The sequence below is a fragment of the Notothenia rossii genome, assembly GCF_949606895.1.
Source record: "Notothenia rossii genome assembly, chromosome: 5".
Classification (NCBI taxonomy): Eukaryota; Metazoa; Chordata; class Actinopteri; order Perciformes; family Nototheniidae; genus Notothenia; species Notothenia rossii.
In genome coordinates this window covers 88,254,032-88,273,639 of record NC_136903.1, presented here as the reverse complement: position 1 = coordinate 88,273,639, position 19,608 = coordinate 88,254,032, and the positions used below count along the sequence as shown (strand labels likewise).

General features: G+C 41.7%; 1 protein-coding gene across 2 annotated transcripts in view; it reads right to left on the bottom strand.

Annotated features, from left to right (window-relative positions):
• Window positions 1-19,608, bottom strand: part of phactr3b (phosphatase and actin regulator 3b) — a 64,700-nt gene that overhangs the window by 24,538 nt on the left and 20,554 nt on the right. For both annotated transcript variants that reach the window (XM_079683097.1, XM_079683098.1), the window contains exons 2-8: window positions 15,657-15,815; window positions 14,372-14,446; window positions 13,884-14,018; window positions 13,160-13,399; window positions 12,152-12,359; window positions 11,536-11,726; window positions 8,001-8,154 (exon numbers count right to left, since the gene is read on the bottom strand). In XM_079683097.1, coding sequence (XP_079539223.1) covers window positions 8,001-8,154; window positions 11,536-11,726; window positions 12,152-12,359; window positions 13,160-13,399; window positions 13,884-14,018; window positions 14,372-14,446; window positions 15,657-15,815 — 1,162 coding nt within the window. The remainder of the gene's footprint in view (window positions 1-8,000; window positions 8,155-11,535; window positions 11,727-12,151; window positions 12,360-13,159; window positions 13,400-13,883; window positions 14,019-14,371; window positions 14,447-15,656; window positions 15,816-19,608) is intronic.

Sequence of the window (19,608 nt, the reverse complement as noted above, 5' to 3'; positions counted from 1 at the left end):
TCAAAAGAGGCAACAACCAGAAGACAGACTGCGTGATATAAACAAATAGCGTGTGCGTTCCATTTTCCGTCTACAGCGAGAAGCTCATGGGGCTTTCCCCAACCTGTGTCGAGAGCTGGAGTTAAATGAAGTCTCAGATTTGCCTTCTTAATAGTTTGTTTGGGTCCCTCACTTCCGTTTTGCTTCTCATGCACTGATTCGCTAGCTGAACAGCCAATCAGAGTGATTTCTTTAGCCGACGGCCTTTGGACGACAGCCTCCCGATTCAACATGTGGAATCGGCGGTGGAAGGTGTCGGCATGGCCGAAAAGACACACCAAGACACACCAATCTGAGTAGGGTGACACGACGCTCATTGACGGCCCGACATCTATCGACGCCGAAAATGGGCTCGGTGTGTAAGGACCTTTAGAGATTTAGTAGAGGAATGTCCATTCAATGTCTTAATACTACAAATGCCATATAACAAGCTAAGTCAGCAGGAAAAGATTTGTACGTGATAGGCTAAGGGGCGGGACATCTCTAAACGGTTGACCAATCACAACAGAGCCGGCCAGCTAACCAATCAGAGCAGACTGGGCTCTGGTTTCAGACAGAGGGTGAACAGAGGTGATGCAGCACAGGCAGTATGAGAAACATAAAGAGCTTTTTGAACATTAAAGCATGGAGACATGTCCCAGTAGAGACACTACATACTGATATACACCTGAAATAAGCACAATATGTCCTTTTTAAGATAGATGACGTGTGTGTCTACCTCAGTAATGACTGTCAATACATTTCCAACCAATCTTTCATTGCTAAAGTTCAATTGGGCTCTCCAGTGAGAGGATGAATGGATTCAGTAATGAAACATTGAGTGAACTGTATGAGCAGCAGTGACCTCTGTCCTCGTGTACAAACTGTACCCAGCATCCCACTGATAATCTAACAACACATAATTGATCAGGTCATGTTTTTATTATGCAACAGTAATGAGACGATCACTTTACATAAGCAGTTAGCTCTGTCCCACTATGATGCCCTCTGCACACTACAGGCCCAATTAATTACTTTGTAGTTTATTCATTATGTTCCCGCTGCATAACTACCTGTGCATAACTAGAAGCTCACGTGTAGCACAGCGTGTCTGGAACAGCTTTATGCTAACGACACACATAACGATGCATCCAGATTGACACGCAGCTGTGAAACGCCTCCAGTGACAACATATGTGAACATGCATTTATCACATCTTAATGTAACAGATATTACTAATCGCTCAAAGTTAAGACAGAGCAAAATATTTCTCTGTTAATCAATTCATCACACGTCTTCATCTCTTTAATTATCCGTCTCGACCTGTGATTGCTCCGGCTGTGTGATGTTTCAGAGCCAGCATCTCCATGGAGCTCAATGACTGCTCGGTGACCTTTGTGCTGCACTCATTGTGTAATGATGATTTCCTTTCAATAACTATTTCCACCGGGGTTTTATAACAGAGGTAAATGAAACTGCTACCTGTTTTGCTAGCAAACACATACAAATACTATAGTATTTCAATTGAGCTTAGCTTTTAATTATCATCCTTTAGTGCTGAACAATCTACCCCAAAAACATTTGCAAAATTAAAATCTAAGCAATATTAAAAGAGGTCTTGCAGTTTGGCTCAGCAAGCTTTTTTAAATATTCCTAAAAACTCTCCTTATTCTCCACTTAGTACACAATTATTAAAAGACAAAATTGTGCTAAAAAACCACAACTCCCATGATGCCATGCGACTTCACAACGACACCTAACTCCGACTTTTGTTATTGTTTTGAACGAGAAATATCTAGCCCTAAAACTACACACTGTGCGTTTGATATTCCAATTAACCTGTTAAGCCCTGAGCCTGTTTTTCAGGTTTCAGGCTCGACAATGACATTCCCAGAACAAATGACCATATCCTCATATATGACACATGTTTATCTATAAAAGACATCACAAAGTGCATTTTGCATGATAGGTCTTGTTTAATGTATATTTTCTTGTGTCTGACGCGTTGTGAGAATGAACGTGCATATATATTTACTTGTGTGCGCGAGCGTGACACGCATTGCAGACCGCAAGTTAACCTTGACTTTCTAATGCTGCTAATGCCATCTTTGCCGAGGTTCAAGGCAATGGCTACAGACAAACAGTGCCATTTCTCCCACTAGTTCAAGCCATCATACTGCAGGTGTGTGTGTGTGTGTGTGTGTGTGTGTGTGTGTGTGTGTGTGTGTGTGTGTGTGTGTGTGTGTGTGTGCGCAGGGGAGCCGTTTACCGACAGGCAAGTGCTTGGACCAGAAGGGGGCCCCCAAATAAAGTAGATTAATCCAATCCAACTTTATTTATATAGCACTTTAAAACCTCCAGACCAAAGTGCTGTACAGAGAGATACATACTGTAACATATAAAACCACACAGCTCAGCTCACAAAACATAAAATAACAAAATATAAAATAAAAGATACAAACGCAAAACAAACCAGAATAAACGTAACAATTTGAAAATGTAATTAAAAAACAAAACAAAAAAAGATTAAGAAGGTCCACAGCAACGACAACAAGAAACACCCTTTAATTTACTCCAACGACATATCGGGAAACCCCCTCAAGGGCATTGATCCGGACCAAAATTCACAAGTGGACCTTTAACAAAAACGTTTGAGTACCCCTGATTTACTGTAACAACATGTCGGGGAAACCCCCTCAAGGGGGCCCCATGCATAGCGTGCCGAAACTGCTTCTTAATTTCAGTTTTGTTGGGGGCGGGACTTTACTGGCATTGATCCGGACCATTGACCTTGTATAAAATTCACAAGTGGACCTTTAACAAAAAAGTTTGAGCACCCCTGGGCTAGAGCTTGTACTGGCATTTGATTTGATAGGCTGACGCTTCCACCGAAAGCTTCAGAAGATTCAAAAGTTGAACATTGCTTAACTTTTGAATCCTGAGATGCCTGGAAATCTCCGCTTTGCTTCCCACAATGTAGTTCGGCGAAAAGTGACCCCCCATTCAAAGTGAATGGGCAGAAGCGTTGGAAGATTTTTGTAACGCTGCTGTGTGGACTGTGTAAGGCTAATCTTAAATTTAGTTTGAGAGTAAAATATATATGTGTGAGCTAAGGAAGCTAACCATCTGTGATGTTATGTGACTCTCTGTGTGGTTTCAGTATGACTGTCTGTGTGTGTGTGTGTGTGTGTGTGTGTGTGTGTGTGTGTGTGTGTGTGTGTGTGTGTGTGTGTGTGTGTGTGTGTGTGTGTGTGTGTGTGTGTGTGTGTGTGTGTGTGTGTGTGTGTGTGTGTGTGTGTGTGTGTGTGTGTGTAATAAAAACATGCTGCAGGAAGTAAACACAGTCATGCTGAAACAAAGCATTTTACACCCCCCTCGCCCAGAAGGTAAGAAAACCAAAAGCACATATTTACTGCCTCTTTATCGATGTCTTATCTGAGCATTTCCTGGATTGTTTTGAGCTCAAGGGAAGACAACAGCCTGAAGCAACCATGATTGCACCTGGTGTTTTCAAACAGAGATGAGATCACAAGATAGTCTCCCGACAAATCACTAAATGTACCGTGTTTGCCGAATTACATAATTGCATGATTGCATGAAACACATTGTGATATTGAGCAATATTATTCTGATCAGAAATATGGTTAGCAGTGCAGATGACACAATACCAGATATGTCGTTATTGATAGCAATACTAGTGATATTCCACGATGAGATGGAAGTAATGTTTGTCCGGCAGCAAGTTTACGGGAAACACTACAGGCCAAATTTCATGAAAGTTGTCAAAGGATGTAAAAATGGACCCAAAAAGATGAAATCCAAATCAGCAGGTGATGCAGCACAGGCAGTATGAGAAAAATAAAGAATTGTTTGAACATTAAAGAGGCAGAAAATAGAAATATGCACCTGAAATACACAGGACATATAATATAGCATACATTGGCCCCTTTTAACTTATCTTATTAGTTCATGAATTATACAAATATGTACAAAATAATGTTTTCTGCCAGAATTATGCTGCTGTTTCAGCTAAAAGATGAAAGCAGGTCAAGCAGAGATTAAAGCACTCAGTGAAGTGAGAACATTTCCCCAGTAGGCTACGACCACAGCTGCTGTTCCAACAAAGGTATGAAAAACAATAACAACAACAACGACATGTACGAGTCCCAAAATGCTGTTATTCTGTCCAGCCCTCGCTCTTAACACATTGTTTTAGTATGATGTCACTACATGTCCACAAAACACCAGCCCTCCTCCTCTTCCCACCCACATGAGCCCACCAGTGAACCCTGGTATTATTCACCACCAACTAAACCTGATAATCCTATTAGAGTCCGAACAGCCTCTGGACTTTCTCACAGCAACACGACAAACACGATTACGTTGCATTCCTCCCCAGAATGTCCTGTTCCACAATCCAAAATCAGAAACCTTTACACAGAAAATGACATTTAAAGGGGACCTATCATGCAAAATGCATGTCTTTTATACATAAAGATGTGTCCCCGGTGTGTCAGGGAACTCACGCAGCGTCAGAATACAAAACCACCTCTCTTTTCCTCCGTACCCAAATCTCTAAAAACAGGGCTACAACGGAGCTGATCCAGATGTGCATCCGATATGACGTCATATCGGCAATGCAGACCCACAGCACTATCAGAAACGTTGCTATCAGAAACAATGCCCGACTGTTTTAGACGTAATATGGTGCATGTTTACATTAGCATGGCTAACACTCAGAGCTAACCTGTACTGGAGAGCATGTGTGTGAAGAAGCAGGAAGTAAAAAAGGAACTCACCTTGTGGTATAACCGGCAAGAGAGAAAGCCTTTGGGCTCCATACTGTTTCAGAGAGAATCCTTGATAATCCATGATATGACGTTTCATCACGGCAGTAACTGCCAGTAGAATCTCCCGCATGAGCAGGCATAAGCTCCGCCTCACTTTTTTATCATTTTTTTTTGTTAAAGCTTTATACCCAAAATCAGCACTTTTGAAACAGGAAGTGAAATAGAGGGATATGAGGCATGGCTAGAATGAGTGATCTATTGCCTAAAAATAGCATGATAGGTGCACTTTAAGGAAAAAACTAAACATTTCGTTGCAACTATTTCAACTAATCCATGATAACATTTTCTGCAATTTACCACTAATTACTCCAAGCTGTTAACATGTGGATGCCTTTTAAACAACATGCATCAACATTTTAGGTAAAGCGAAAGAAAGAAACACCAACAGATACTTTGTTCCCTTGTTCTTATCCTTAAATCATTAATTATCGTTGTGACTGTGGTAATAAGCTGTTCTGTACTGCAGGGTTTAGGACCTGTTGTTATTGCGTCACCAATTGGCAGACTGAAATTGGAACAATATGTAGTGTTTCCTGTTGGATTTTGGGGAGACATTGGACCCTCTTAGGCTTCTTGAGTCCTCAAACTGAATATTTCCTGCGAATTTTGCATCAATTATGAGTTTTCCTGTTATTATGTTTCTTTTTTCTATTTTTGTTTTAACTTCAATAAATGCTTAAAACGTTTTTTTTTTTTTTTAAATACGGTGGATTCTTCTGTATGCCTTTAAGTACATTTAATTATGCAAACATTGTTAGACGGTGTGTTTTGACTATGTGTGATACGTTCATAAAGATTGTATGATAGTCAGTTTTAAATATGTAAATGAGGTAGTAACAAGTGAATGGTGATACAAAATAAAGAGACCACTCCACATTTTTCTTAAATCTCAATCTCTACATGTATGGCAGCCATTTCTTTCCAGCGTCGGTTAAACTCCAACACAGAGAAATGTTGTCAGTAGTTTACAGAATAAAAAAAACACATACCTATAAATGGTAAAACCAGAGAAACTGATAATGACAGTTGTCTCTTAATTTCTTAATACCTGCATGTTTGGTGAGCATCATTTGAAAATAAGTCAATAACGATATCACTAAATGGTGGCGGGTAAGAAATGGAGGGATGAGAAAGAAGGTGAATTGTACATTACTTCATGAGGAGGTTGGAAACGTAACATTATTCAGCATATTATATATTTTATATATACTATACATACATATTTACTTCTGCCTGTCTTTGTTCGCTCCGCAGCACGTGTGACCTTGCACACTTTGTATTCCTTTATCTGTGAGGAACAGGATTTCTTTCCTATAAGGGTCGAGCACACACTTTACAACGTGAGATTTGAAGGTCTAAATTGAGTCGTGCCGCTGATATAGAGGTATAGAGGTTTATCAGCTGTACTGTAACAGAGAGGAGGGTTGTTTTGACAACTTAGTATCATCGTAGTAGCCCTACGATGAGACTAAGTTGTCAAAACATCCCTGAATGAGGAAAAAAAACTAATTTCTTGATTGATATAGCAATTGCGATATGATCTTCAAAACCTTGTTCACATTCTTATTAAAAAATAAGTTTGAATGAGAATTTTTTTAGGAGGATCTGTACCAAACAAGGATTGTGTCCCCCTACAATACTAAAGATATTAACCCTTGCCTTTAGCAAACATGCAATTTGGATATTAAACTAGACCAGTATTTCTCAAACTTTTCCATACCAAGGACCACTTAACCAATAAAGAAACACTCGCGGACCACCTAACTCCACAAATATCCCAAAACACATCGTTTTTCTAGAACAGATTATAAATCGCCTGGAAATGATACAAACAAGTGGCAACATGTGTGAGGAAGGTGTTGCCCTGGCCTATATCATGCAATAAAAAAGTGAAACTTAACTCACTCCATTGCGGAGATATTCCCGCGAGAGTGCGTACAACTTAAATGTATTTATTTATTTCAAATGTTACCAATATACTCACGGACCACTAGGGGGCGCTCACGGACCACCAGTCCGTGAGGGGGCGGACCACCAGTGGTCCGTGGACCACACTTTGAGAAGCACTGGACTAGACCACATTGCATTTTCAATAACATTTCATTTCTTTTTAAACTTTCATTGTGCAACGCTTTCCCATTTTGCCTGAACAGGATCCCAAACATGTGCTCTAGAAACACTTCAAACACTGATTCTGAAAAAAGAAATACTAGACGGATAAATGTGTGTCAAGAAATTGTTAAACTTCATGTCCGTGTACATGTGTCTCTACTCATAAACTCTGATTTGAATGGTCAGTGAACTGGAGCTGAATAAACCCTCCCAATTGTAAAGGTCTCCTATCATGCTATATTCAGGCATATATTATAGGTCTCAGATATATACAAATATATAAAAAACATGTCTATAAAGTGTTTTGCTCAAAATACCAAACAGATCATCCATTATAGCCATGCCTCATATCCCTCCGTTTCAGCCCTGTTACTAAAGTGCTGATTCTGGGTATAAAGCACTAAAATAAAAGAGGGGGCGGAGCTTATGCGGGAGAACTCTACCCAGATACAGCTAAATGCTGCCGGGAAACAGTATGGAGCTCAAATGCTTTTTCTCTCTCGGGTTTACAGCAAGGTGAGTTCCTTTTTTTATTTACAGCTTCTTTACACACACTCTCTCCAGTACAGGTTAGCTCTGAGTGTTAGCGATGCTTGCTAATGTAAACAAAGACCATATTACATCCAATACACGTCGTGCATTGTTTCTGATAGCAACGTTTCTGATAAGGCCGTGGGCCGTGGGTGTAAAGCCAGCCTACATTTCAGATATTACGTCAAATCGGACGCAAATCTGGATCAGCTCCATTTTCCCCCCGTTTTTAGAGATTTGGGTACGGAGGAAAAGAGAAAGGGTTTTATTTCCCTGACACGCCGGGGACACATATCTATGTATAAAAGACATCAAAAAGTGAATTTTGCATGACCTTTAAAATATGTTTCAAGTTCAAACTTAGCCTTGTCGTGAGTGGTGTGTTCAAGGACCGAGCATCTGTTAGGTGATGTTGGAACACAGGTGCAGACAGCACTGATCTTGAGTGATGGGACAGACATAGGTGGGGGCGTGTACAAAGTGACTCACTTGGCCAGCTTGGTCTCGATCTGCTGTCGGATCTCCTGCCTCTCCTGGTCGCTGCGCACCGGGAAGATGTTCCTGTCCTCGAGCTCCTGCTGGCTGGGCCGGTTCCTCAGCTTCACGGCCAAAAGCTCCTTCCTCACCCGGCGGGGGAGAGTCCCTGTGGGGGGGGGGGGGGGGAGATAGGATATACTGTTACTGTAATGTATTCATCACAAGTTAAAAACAAACAACGAAAGAAATTCCCCTCAGATTATTTGTTAAGAACTTTAAAAAGGTACACGCAGCTAAAAATGACATTTGATCAGGTTAACAGACACAAGGAGGTGAAAGGTTTCTCTCTGACAGATAAGACACAAGACAACTGAGTCGATCCAACAATATAAAATATGAAACCCCATAAAACAAAGTGAACAAATAGGTTCAACAGAAATACAAATAAAAAGATAATAGTAATAAAAAATGCCATAATTCTAATAAAGGTGAAACGATTAAGAAATAAAAAAGACCAACGGGAAAATAAATATTGCTATTGAAGCATGTTAGTTTAATAAAATAAGATTAAATCCTTTAAGACCTATACAACGAAATAAAATAATATAAAGGTAAGTAAATAATAAAGAATAAAAGAACATATAAAGTGGGGGGTTGCTGATAAAAAGCTACATTTAAATGCAGTCTTCACATCATCATCTCGGACCCAAAGCATGTTCAGAACAGAGAGTATGAACTGCTACCATCTAAGGGGAGATTCAATAAAGTCAGACTGAAGCATCCTTTGTACATATGTAACACATTCACTTCTATTCCTCCAACACATTGTAAGTGATAGGCTAAGGGGCGGGACATGTCTAAGCGGTTGACCAATCACAACAGAGCAGGCCAGCTGACCAATCAGAGCAGACTGGGCTCTGGTTTCAGACAGAGGGTGAACAGGCACAGGCAGTATGAGAGAAATAAAGGGCTTTTTGAACATTAAAGCACAGAGACATGTAACATACTTATATGAACCTGAAAATGAGCAGAACAAGGGGGGTGGGGGGGGCACAATAAGGTCAATACCCACTTCAGCTAAACCCGTGCTTATCAACACACAGAGGGCCTATGTACTTTCCGCTAACACCTTATTAAAGAAACACATGCTTACTACTTATTCCAAGATGTTGAAGTATGAGCTTAGGGTTTTATTTGTAATTCACTTATATAATAGATTTCACCATAGTTTTGCCTTATTTCCACTTAAGTTAAACATGAATTAAAGGTCCCCTATTATACCAAAGAGATCATTGCAGCATTACCCATAATCCCCTCTGCTTTAGCCCTGGTCCCAAAGTGCTGATTCTCTGTCTGTTACTTTAGATGAAAATAAGGAGCCCCTCCCCACGCCCCTCTGAGAGAGATTTGGTTACAAAGAACACAATGGTGCTCTAAGAGGAGATTCAGGTCATAAGGTGTGTGGGGGGGGGGGGGGGGGGGTTACCTTGGTTGCTGATTGGCTAATAGTTACACAAGACAAAACATCGTTATGACATCATAAAGTGGCCAAAATCTGATCAGCTCATTTTCAGACAGGTTTTTATAGAAATGGATCAAAAAGAGAGAGAATCTTTGTTCCTGAAACTTTCAGAATCTCTTTCCACAGAGGGGACACATGTTGATGTAGAAGAGACATGAAGAAGAGGGGACACATGGTGATGTAGAAGAGACATGAAGAAGAGGGGACACATGTTGATGTAGAAGAGATATGAAAAAGAGGGGACACATGTTGATGTAGAAGAGACATGAAGAAGAGGGGACACATGGTGATGTAGAAGAGACATGAAGAAGAGGGGACACATGGTGATGTAGAAGAGACATGAAGAAGAGGGGACACATGGTGATGTAGAAGGGACATGAAGAAGAGGGGACACATGGTGATGTAGAAGAGACATGAAGAAGAGGGGACACATGGTGATGTAGAAGAGACATGAAGAAGTGGATTTTGCATAACAGGTGACCTTTAAAGTCCAGTCTCTATTGTCTCACTGCTCACTACATATTTGTCTTTCTCTGCAGTTAGAGCTGACCTGTCCGTCATTACTGCAGCCTGCTGCTTTTTAGATTCCCCTCCAGGTTCACAGACATGTAAACTGCAGACGCTGTGACCCACATGAGGTCAGAGCGGAGTAGACGAGGCGACTGAAACCCAACACTGGCTGTAAACCTCCCTGACTGTAAACAAACATCCGCAGATTCATCATCCACTGACAGGCCGACCAGAATCTGCACTTTAGCAGCAGTTATTACATGGCTGAGTGGAATATATTTAATTCTGATTGGACAATTTGGACATTCCAGAGGTCTGTAAATGTTTGGATACATTAAGTCTAAACTGTCACAAGCAAAGAAACTAAAAACAGTGCAAGGGAAGGAAAGAAATTTAAAGACAGAGCGCTGGACGAAATCAACAGAAGACAGACAGGAAGTAAACACTAAAGGGAACAGCAAAAGAAGACAGACAGGAAGTAAACACTAAAGGGAAGAGCAGAAGTAGACAGACAGGAAGTAAACACTAAAGGGAAGAGCAGAAGTAGACAAACAGGAAGTAAACACTAAAGGGAACAGCAGAATAAGACAGACAGGAAGTATACACTAAAGGGAACAGCAGAATAAGACAGACAGGAAGTAAACACTGACGGGAACAGCAGAAGAAGAAAGACAGGAAGTAAACACTAAAGGGAACAGCAGAAGAAGTCAGACAGGAAGTAAACACTAAAGGGAACAGCAGAAGAATACAGACAGAAAGTAAACACTAACGGGAACAGCAAAAGAAGACAAACAGGAAGTAAACACTAACAGGAACAGCAGAAGAAGACAGACAGGAAGTAAACACTAAAGGGAACAGCAGAAGAAGTCAGACAGGAAGTAAACACTAAAGGGAACAGCAGAAGTATACAGACAGAAAGTAGACACTAACGGGAACAGCAAAAGAAGACAGACAGAAAGTAAACACTAATGGGAACAGCAAAAGAAGAGAGACAGGAAGTAAACACTAAAGGGAACAGCAGAAGAAGACAGACAGGAAGTAAACACTAAAGGGAACACAGTATGAGCTCTGCAGTGTTTGAAGACTGGTTAATGGTAAAGAAAATGTGAACAGATTTGGACATTAACAGAAAACCTCGATAAATTCTGCCGTCATTTTAAGTTACGTTGCTGTCGTTGCAGTTTAGCCAGTGGAATTTACAACTTCTTCTCAGCAGTAGCAAAGCGATCAGTTTAAATCCAGGATGAAGACTTTTATTTTTTCCGCTGCTTTCAATTTAACTATCCATATCTTACACTGCACTGCAACTATTATTCATGTATTTTTATTTTATTATCTTTGCTCTTTAATTACTTTTTTTAAATGCCATTTTCTTAAAGTCTTTCATTTTTGTAAAGCACTTTGAATTGCCTTGTGTTGAAAGGTGATATATAAATAAACTCGCCTTGCCTAAATCAATAAAATCACATTAAATCCATATTCTACATGGTGTTAGAGCGAGTACAGCAGCCCTACCGGAGATCACGGAATCGTTCCAGCTGTCCTGGTCGTTCAGGTATTCATCGAGATGCCAGTTCTCCTTGTTCTCGTCCGACTCTTTCTTCCCGTCCGTCTCTCGGTTCGATTCCCGCTCCGTGCTGGACGTCCGGGACAGACGTCCGTCCATCCGGCGCTTCAGAGACGAGCGAGAGTCCTTCGTCTGGAAACTGAAGTCAAACATCACAAGGACAAGTCTGTAAGTTATAGCTTTATAACACCATGGCCAGCGGGAAGTCTCTATTCTGATTGGCTGGAAGGTGTGGATTCACTTTAAGAATCTAAAACCTATACCCAGGCACCTGTGGGGTACCGGTGTGTTTGTAGGCTGTCCTCGACTAAATCACAATACTTTATTTATACCAGGTGTTTGGACTGTTGCACCATTTCAGAATAAATAAATACATATGTATATACAGAGATGAGCAAGCGTCCTTCGTCTGGAAACCTGGAGTCACACATTTATTTATTTGTTTGTTTGTTTATTCCACACACATACCTTGGTTGGTGCAGAACAGCCATGAAAAAGTGGATTTTGCATAATAGGTGACCTTTAAAGCATATGTTAAATAAGTCTGTATATCTCCACACTGACCTGTCCTGCCTGTGTTTGGTGGCGAGCGCTCGGTGCAGCTCCTCGATGATGCAGCTGGGGGGCAGCGGGGGGTGCAGCGCCCCCAGGTGGGGGGACCCGGTGGGGGTGGACATCCGGCCTCTCAGCAGGGAGCCGTGGGGGTCTTTGGGGAGCGTGAAGTTCCTGGGTAGGGTGGCCGGGGACTTCTTCACCGGCACTGAAGGGGCACCTGGGGATGAGAGGCAAGAGAGTGAGACACTGAGGGGGATGGGGCGGGGGTTACATTACATTACAGTTAGCTGACTCTAATGGTGCTTTTCCACTACAGGACCTAGCACGGCTTAGTGCACGGTTAGGCCTTGGTAGGCCAGGCTCACTTTATGCTGCGTTTCCATTACAGTTTAGTTACTGTGGTAGTAACTATAATAACGCAGTGTAGGCGGGTCAGTAACCGGTATCAGTATGTTGTTACTTCGGCATCATTTTGAAATGTGTATTACAATTAAATCACGGTAAAATACGTTAATTTCGTTTTAGCTGTAGCCCCCTTGCCAGCGATTCTCTCTGACCAATCAGCAGTCGAGAGTGTTTACGTCACTAGTTTAGCATATTCAGCCCGGTTGTTGGCCCGGTAAGAACCATTTTGTCTTATGTCTTCTTTTATTTTTCGGATAGGGATAATTATTTTACTGCATTTTATTTTGATTATCGTACTTTTTACCTCCTTGTCTCCCCTTATAATGTTAAACTGTCTGAGGTGAATTTCTTGTTCCCTGTTTTAGTTTGTAATGTGTGCCCTTTTGTTAAAGTACTAGTATCTAGTGTATCTAGTATCTATCTATTTGCCCAACCAGATGAAGTGCCATCGTATTAGCTTCACTTAAAGCCAAATCCTTTTTAAGTGCTAGGAACAGAATGATCAATGATACGAAAAAATGTGTGTAAACTCTCTGATATCAATGGGGAACTAATTCCACCATTTTGGGACCAGAATATGAAACCTCAGGGTGCTGCTGGCGGTTCACTCACAGTCCAGGCTTCCCATCCTGGTGAGCATCCTGACGGGGGGTTTGGGAGGAGGAGACGTTCTGGTTCGTACGGGCGGGGGGGCTGCCGTCACCTCAGGTTTCGGTTTGACCTCCACGACCTCCATCTTCCCCGCCGGCAGCTTCTCGTCGCTCGGGTCGCTCAGAGACGTGCTCTCGTCCTCTCCGTCTTCACTCTGGTTGGGGTCTCCGAGGGTCTTGGTGTCCTCAGTCACATCTTGCACTGAAAAGGACAAATCAAGTTTGTTTAGAGAGGTTGTGTCTCCACCTGGTGGACAATCAGAGACATGGTTCAGACTGAAGCTACTCATCATTCAAGAGTGGTTTTCACTATAAATAATGTGTTTTTTTTAGGTGGAGAATCATAGAATTTACATGTTTTTTACTATGTTCAATCTGAATTTACTCTGACATATCAACATCTATATTGACTGACACTTCTACGGCCAACTCTTGGCTCTTTTCTGCTGTAACAATGTAAATGTCCCCTCTGTGGGACGAATAATTCTGATTCGTTCTGATTTGTTTAGCAAGGCTCTGTCTCCACCTAGTGGACAATCAGAGACATGGTTCAGACTGAAGACATCAACACAGCTGCAATGCAAAAGTATTCTTGGGAGGAATACTCAATTACTTTAAGTTAAATAGCTTTATTAACATAACCAAACATCAGAAGTGCAGCGTCTTCCTGAAAGTGTGCTCTCTACCTGTCGAAGCCTCTAAATCGCTGCCCAGGTCTTCACTGGTGCTGGCCAGCGGGGCCACGGCACCCTCGTCTCTGTCCTCAGAGTCAGACTGAGGAGGGGTCTCTGGATCCTCCACGTTACCCCCACAGGCCAGATCTAAGGAGGAGGAGGAGGAGGAGGAAGAGGAAGAGGAAGAGGAGGAGGAATAAGACCGAAGTCAGTCTGCAGTGCGAGGCATCATGTGGCAAAACAAGTCAACTGTGACAAGCCTGGAGTCATTAAAGTGTATATGTGTGTGTGTGTGTGTGTGTGTGTGTGTGTGTGTGTGTGTGTGTGTGTGTGTGTGTGTGTGTGTGTGTGTGTGTGTGTGTGTGTGTGTGTGTGTGTGTGTGTGTGTGTGTGTGTGTGTGTGTGTGTGTGTGTGTGTGTGTTTCACATTGTGGGATGGGCACATGTGAAAAACACATATAGTGATGTGTGTGTGTGTGTGTGTGTGTGTGTGTGTGTACCTGTCTCTGCCTCTCCTGGGTTCCTCCTGACGAGGTCATCTCTCTTCTGCCTCACAGCTGCCTTCTTCTCCACCACTAAACAACAACAAACACATGTTATGACTTTATGATCATTTACAGTCCCCTGATTACATCACAACAAAAACATGTGATTCAACCTGGCAGTATTTGCAAATAAAGCCTCCGTGATCCAACTGCCTGAGCCACTCCACTAACCAAATACTCTGCGTTGCACCACTGATGGAAGTCTCATGCAGTGGTGGATTGCAATGAAGTACATTTACTCAAGTATTGTGGTAAAAAAAAGAAAATATAACCCAATTTTGAGGTACTTTTATACTAATTATCCTTCTTATACACTACATTTGGGAAGAACATCTTTGCTGGCTAAAGGTAAAAGTAAGCAGAATGGACCCTGTGAGTGTTACATATGTTTGGACAAGTGCTATCACTACTGCTATATTATTTTTGCTATAGCAAGTATCATATAGCAAAGCACCATATCTTATCAGTTTGTATGTTTTGTATGGTAATTTTTTTTTTTTAAATCAAAGAAAGCAGTTGTCGGGTAAAAAGAGGGTTACTATATTTCTCTAAACTGTTGCAGAGTAGATGTATAAAGTGTAACAACATTAAAATAATATAAATTGTAAGGTAGACTACAGTAGAGTAACAGTAATTGAACGGATCAAGTTACTTTAGAGATTTCAAAAACATTTCAGAGCTTCCTTAATTGTTCAGTGTTTTATTTTGCTGACCTGTAGTTTCATTTATATTTTGGTACCAACATTAAATTATTCCAGTAATTTGGAAAGTCTATTTTGGGGCGTAAGGTAGGTCAGAAAGCTCTGTCTTTATAGCATTACATTATATTTTATTTAGCCAACACATTTTACGTGATTATCACAACTGCTATATTATTTTTGCTATTCCCAAAACTGTTGCAGAGTAGAAGCATAACGTGTTATAAAATGAAAATGGTATAAATGGTATAGTACACGAGTAACATTAATTGAATGGCTTTAGTTGCTTCACAGATTCCCATTATTAGCTAATTCAAAGACTAACAAAAAGACGTTGTTGTGAACCGTTGTGAGCTGCCACCATCGGGCTTTTGTTTGAATTAAAGCCTGCTTGTTTTTGCACCATAATCTTCTTCTTCCCTCATGTTTAACTTGTCCTAACTTGAGTGAGCCAGAACGCTCTCACAGAGTATTTCAAAAAGGTTGTATTGCTAATTCTCTCTAACAAAACTACGTCTTCTGGTTCTGCGTCACACACTGACCTGCAGGGGGCTTCAGCTTCTCGTTTTTCTTTTTCCTCCACTTCCAGGGTTTGAAGATGCGTCCCAGGCTGGCCAGTTTGCTGTTGCGTCGGACGGGGGGCGTGCGGACCCCCGAGACCAGGCAGCCTGAGTGGAGCGCCCTCTGCTGGTCCATCACATCTACAGCAACACAACACAACACACTTAAAGGTCACCTATTGTGCGAAATCCACTTCTTCATGTGTCTTCTACATCAACATGTGTCCTCTCTTCTTCATGTCTCTTCTACATCAACATGTGTCCCCTCTTCTTCATGTCTCTTCTACATCAACATGTGTCCCCTCTTCTTCATGTCTCTTCTACATCAACATGTGTCCCCTCTTCTTCATGTCTCTTCTACATCTACATGTGTCCCCTCTTCTTCATGTCTCTTCTACATCAACATGTGTCCCCTCTTCTCCATGTCTCTTCTACATCAACATGTTATATTAATAGAACAATAATGTCATTGTTAGCTATTGAATGTTTCCATGCTGAACAACGGCAACATGACAACGTTTTCATTGGTCCCTCTTCTTTAGAGAAGACCAGGAAATGATGGATACACGGATCGTGTTCAAATCAATAGGCACGCAATGACTCTAAATAATAATGATCACGCCACCAAACACAAATTCAAACTAAAGGAACCAGCCTGTTTGGAAAATGAGAGAAGTAGAAAGTACAGGTATTTGTGTTCAACATGTAAGAAGTAGAAAGTACAGGTATTTGAGTTCAACATGTAAGAAGTAGAAAGTACAGGTATTTGTGTTCAACATGTAAGAAGTAGAAAGTACAGGTATTTGTGTTCAAAATGTAAGAAGTAAAAGTAAAAAGTCGTCAGAAAAATAAGTAGTGGAGTAAAGTACTGATACCAGAAGAATGTACTTAAGTACAGTAACAAAGTATTTGTACTCCACTACTTCCCAACTCTGACTGCAGGAAACTAAATACATCCGGTACACAGATGTTAAACAATTTCTTCCTCCAACACAATTGGCTGAGTCCTGCTGACAACATCATGTGAAAGGAATGTGCGTCACCGGCTGTAAATGCCTTATTGGTTCCAGCCTAATTTCTAAGGTGCAGCAAGGGGGGGGGGAGAAGACAGAGAATCATTGTTTGTCACACACACACACACACACACACACACACACACACACACACACACACACACACACACACACACACACACACACACACACACACACACACACACACACACACACACACACACACACACACACACACACACACACACACACACACACACACACACACACACACACACACACACACACACACACACACACAGAGAGAATACAAAAAAAACACCAGCTTCAGCACAACTGCCTCTCCTAAGGTCAGAGCAGAAACTCCCCTCTGACTTTACACACACTGCGTCCCCATCCCACACAGTTTGAGATTACAGAGTGACAGGATTGTACAAATCTTACATGCTGCAGATTTGTTTTCAGAGCTTCCTGTTGCCTTGATTTTTTTCATTCCTGTTTTATTTTGCTGACCTGCATTTTCAGTTATATTTTGGTACCAAGATGAATTTATTCCAGTAATTTGGAAAGCCTATTTAGGTCAGAAAGCTCCGTCTTGCATTACATTATATTTTATTTAGCTGGCGCTTTTATATAAGTGCAATAAACCATGAAGATACAAATTCAGAACAGCAAGAAAAACCTGCAGGTGCCTTAGCTTTAAAAGGGTTACACTCATTTCCAGGTTCATATTAGTGTGTTGTGCCTCTACTGTGACATGTCTCCATGCTTTAACCTGTTAAGCCCTGAGCCTGTTTTCCAGGTCTCAGGCTCGAAAATGACATTCCCAGAACAAATGACTATAACTTCACTTCTAAAAAGGGTACATTAATAATCTTTTTGCTCAAAGTAATGATAAACCTGTGAGTTGGATGTAGAGAAGTCAGAATCAATATAGAATTATTTTTATTTTAAAGTAAATTCAGATTGAACATAGTAAAAAAATGTAAATTATAGTGTCCGTCCACAAATAAACCATTACTTATAGTGAAAACCACCCTTGAATGATGGGTTGCTAGACTAAAAGCTTTAGGAATCCAAACTATAACATATAATAAGTACCCTGAATCAAGATTGATGCAAAACAAGTGAAATTTGACCTTTTTAAAAGGGATTTAGAAAGAAAAACCCACTTCTGGGGTCATTTGGGTGGATTTTCCATATCTCTGGCCCCCCTCGGTCGATGTTGATGATTGACGCTCGAACCGTTAGAGCCAATAGAATCGAGGGGAAGTTCCTAAAATCCATTTAAACATTACCCATTGGTGAATGAGTGATGCGTAGCCAGAATGCCCAAAACCGGAAGCTGTCATAGCAAATATAAAAACTCCGTTATTGACATAAATATGAAGATGGATTATCAGTAATCATTTCAGACACATTGGATTAACCTTCAGCAGCGCTTATCGTTTTAATGCAATGCGGGCGGGGGCCTCCGGGTTGAACAGGTTAAAGGTTCCATGTCATGCTTTTCTGGTTATTACCCGTCCCCTTGTGTGTTATGTAGCTTTTTCTGCATGTAAAAGGTCTGCAGGGTCACAACCCCTCAAAGTACACCCTGTAGCGAGTAGAACTCTAACACAGAGAAGACCTGTCTATGCTGCCCCAGAACGCCTCGTTGGACATTTCTCTCAGCCACGGCTATGAGTATGTGTGTGTGCTCAGGCTGAGTTTCGCCGTGTCTCGCAGACCCCACGCAGCAACCAGGAAACGACACCAGTAATCCAGCTCACACTGTCCGCTCCTCGAGCCTCAAAGCAGCGAGCAGCGAGCCCCGCAACGTCCAGCCAACACGGCACCCAGACCCCACGCAGCATTCTCATCCGTTTGTCATTACTGGTGTCATTTTCTGGTTGCTAACAAACGCCATGGTAACACATAATCACTGATGTTCCGCTGTAACGGTGGTGGACTCATCAGAACAGAGTGGGCGAGCTGACCAATCAGAGCACAGTGGGCTCATAGGGAGTGGGGGGGGGGGCAGGAGCTCCATCAAGCCGTTTAGGACAGAGTGAATACACATACTATACAGAGATGCTGTCTGAGAAACCAATGTGAGTTTGGAACATTGAACAATGTAAATCTATTCTAGTAGACCTCAACGATGGAATATGATCCGTAGAAGTGGCCATGACATACATGGGACCTTTAATGTTCAAAAAGCTCTTTATTTTTCTCATACTGCTGCAGCATTTCTTTTCACCCTCTGTCTGAAACCAGAGCCCAGTCTGCTCCGATTGGTCAACAGCTTAAAGATGTCCCGCCCCTTAGCCTATGACGTACGATGTATTGGAGCGCAAGCCAATAGAAGCCAGAGTGGTGCATAGTGATGTCATTATGTTACGTGAACAGGTTAGTCCGATGGACGCGTAGAGAAACTCCCTCTAGAGGGATTGTAGCCTTTGAAGACCATTTAGATGCACTAAAAACCTATATAACACACTACAGGAGAGGGAGAACCTAAAAAGCATAAGAAGCCCCCTTTAACGCTGATCAACTGATCGATCACATGACTCATCGTGTGGAAATCAATGGCGCTTCCTCTCAGCTGTACTGTGACTTCTCAAAGCTCTGTTAAGTCTGCAGGCTGAGCTGTGGAGGAGGAACACAGTGACAGACAGAGGAAGAGAGAGGAAGAGGACAGAAATAGTCCCTCCTACACAGTCTGGCTCCGAGAACAAGCCGACACCTCGGGGAGCCTCTGTGAACACTCTGAATCCACAACATCTGCTCATTTACATCCCTTAAGAAATGTATTACACTTATTACCAGCTTCCTGTCATAGTCTAATCAGAGGACAAAAAGAAGTGTGTTGGGATTCACACTGACATGTTTTACAGGTTCGGATGGAGTCAGTAGGGATTTGGAAATGTTGAAGGTGG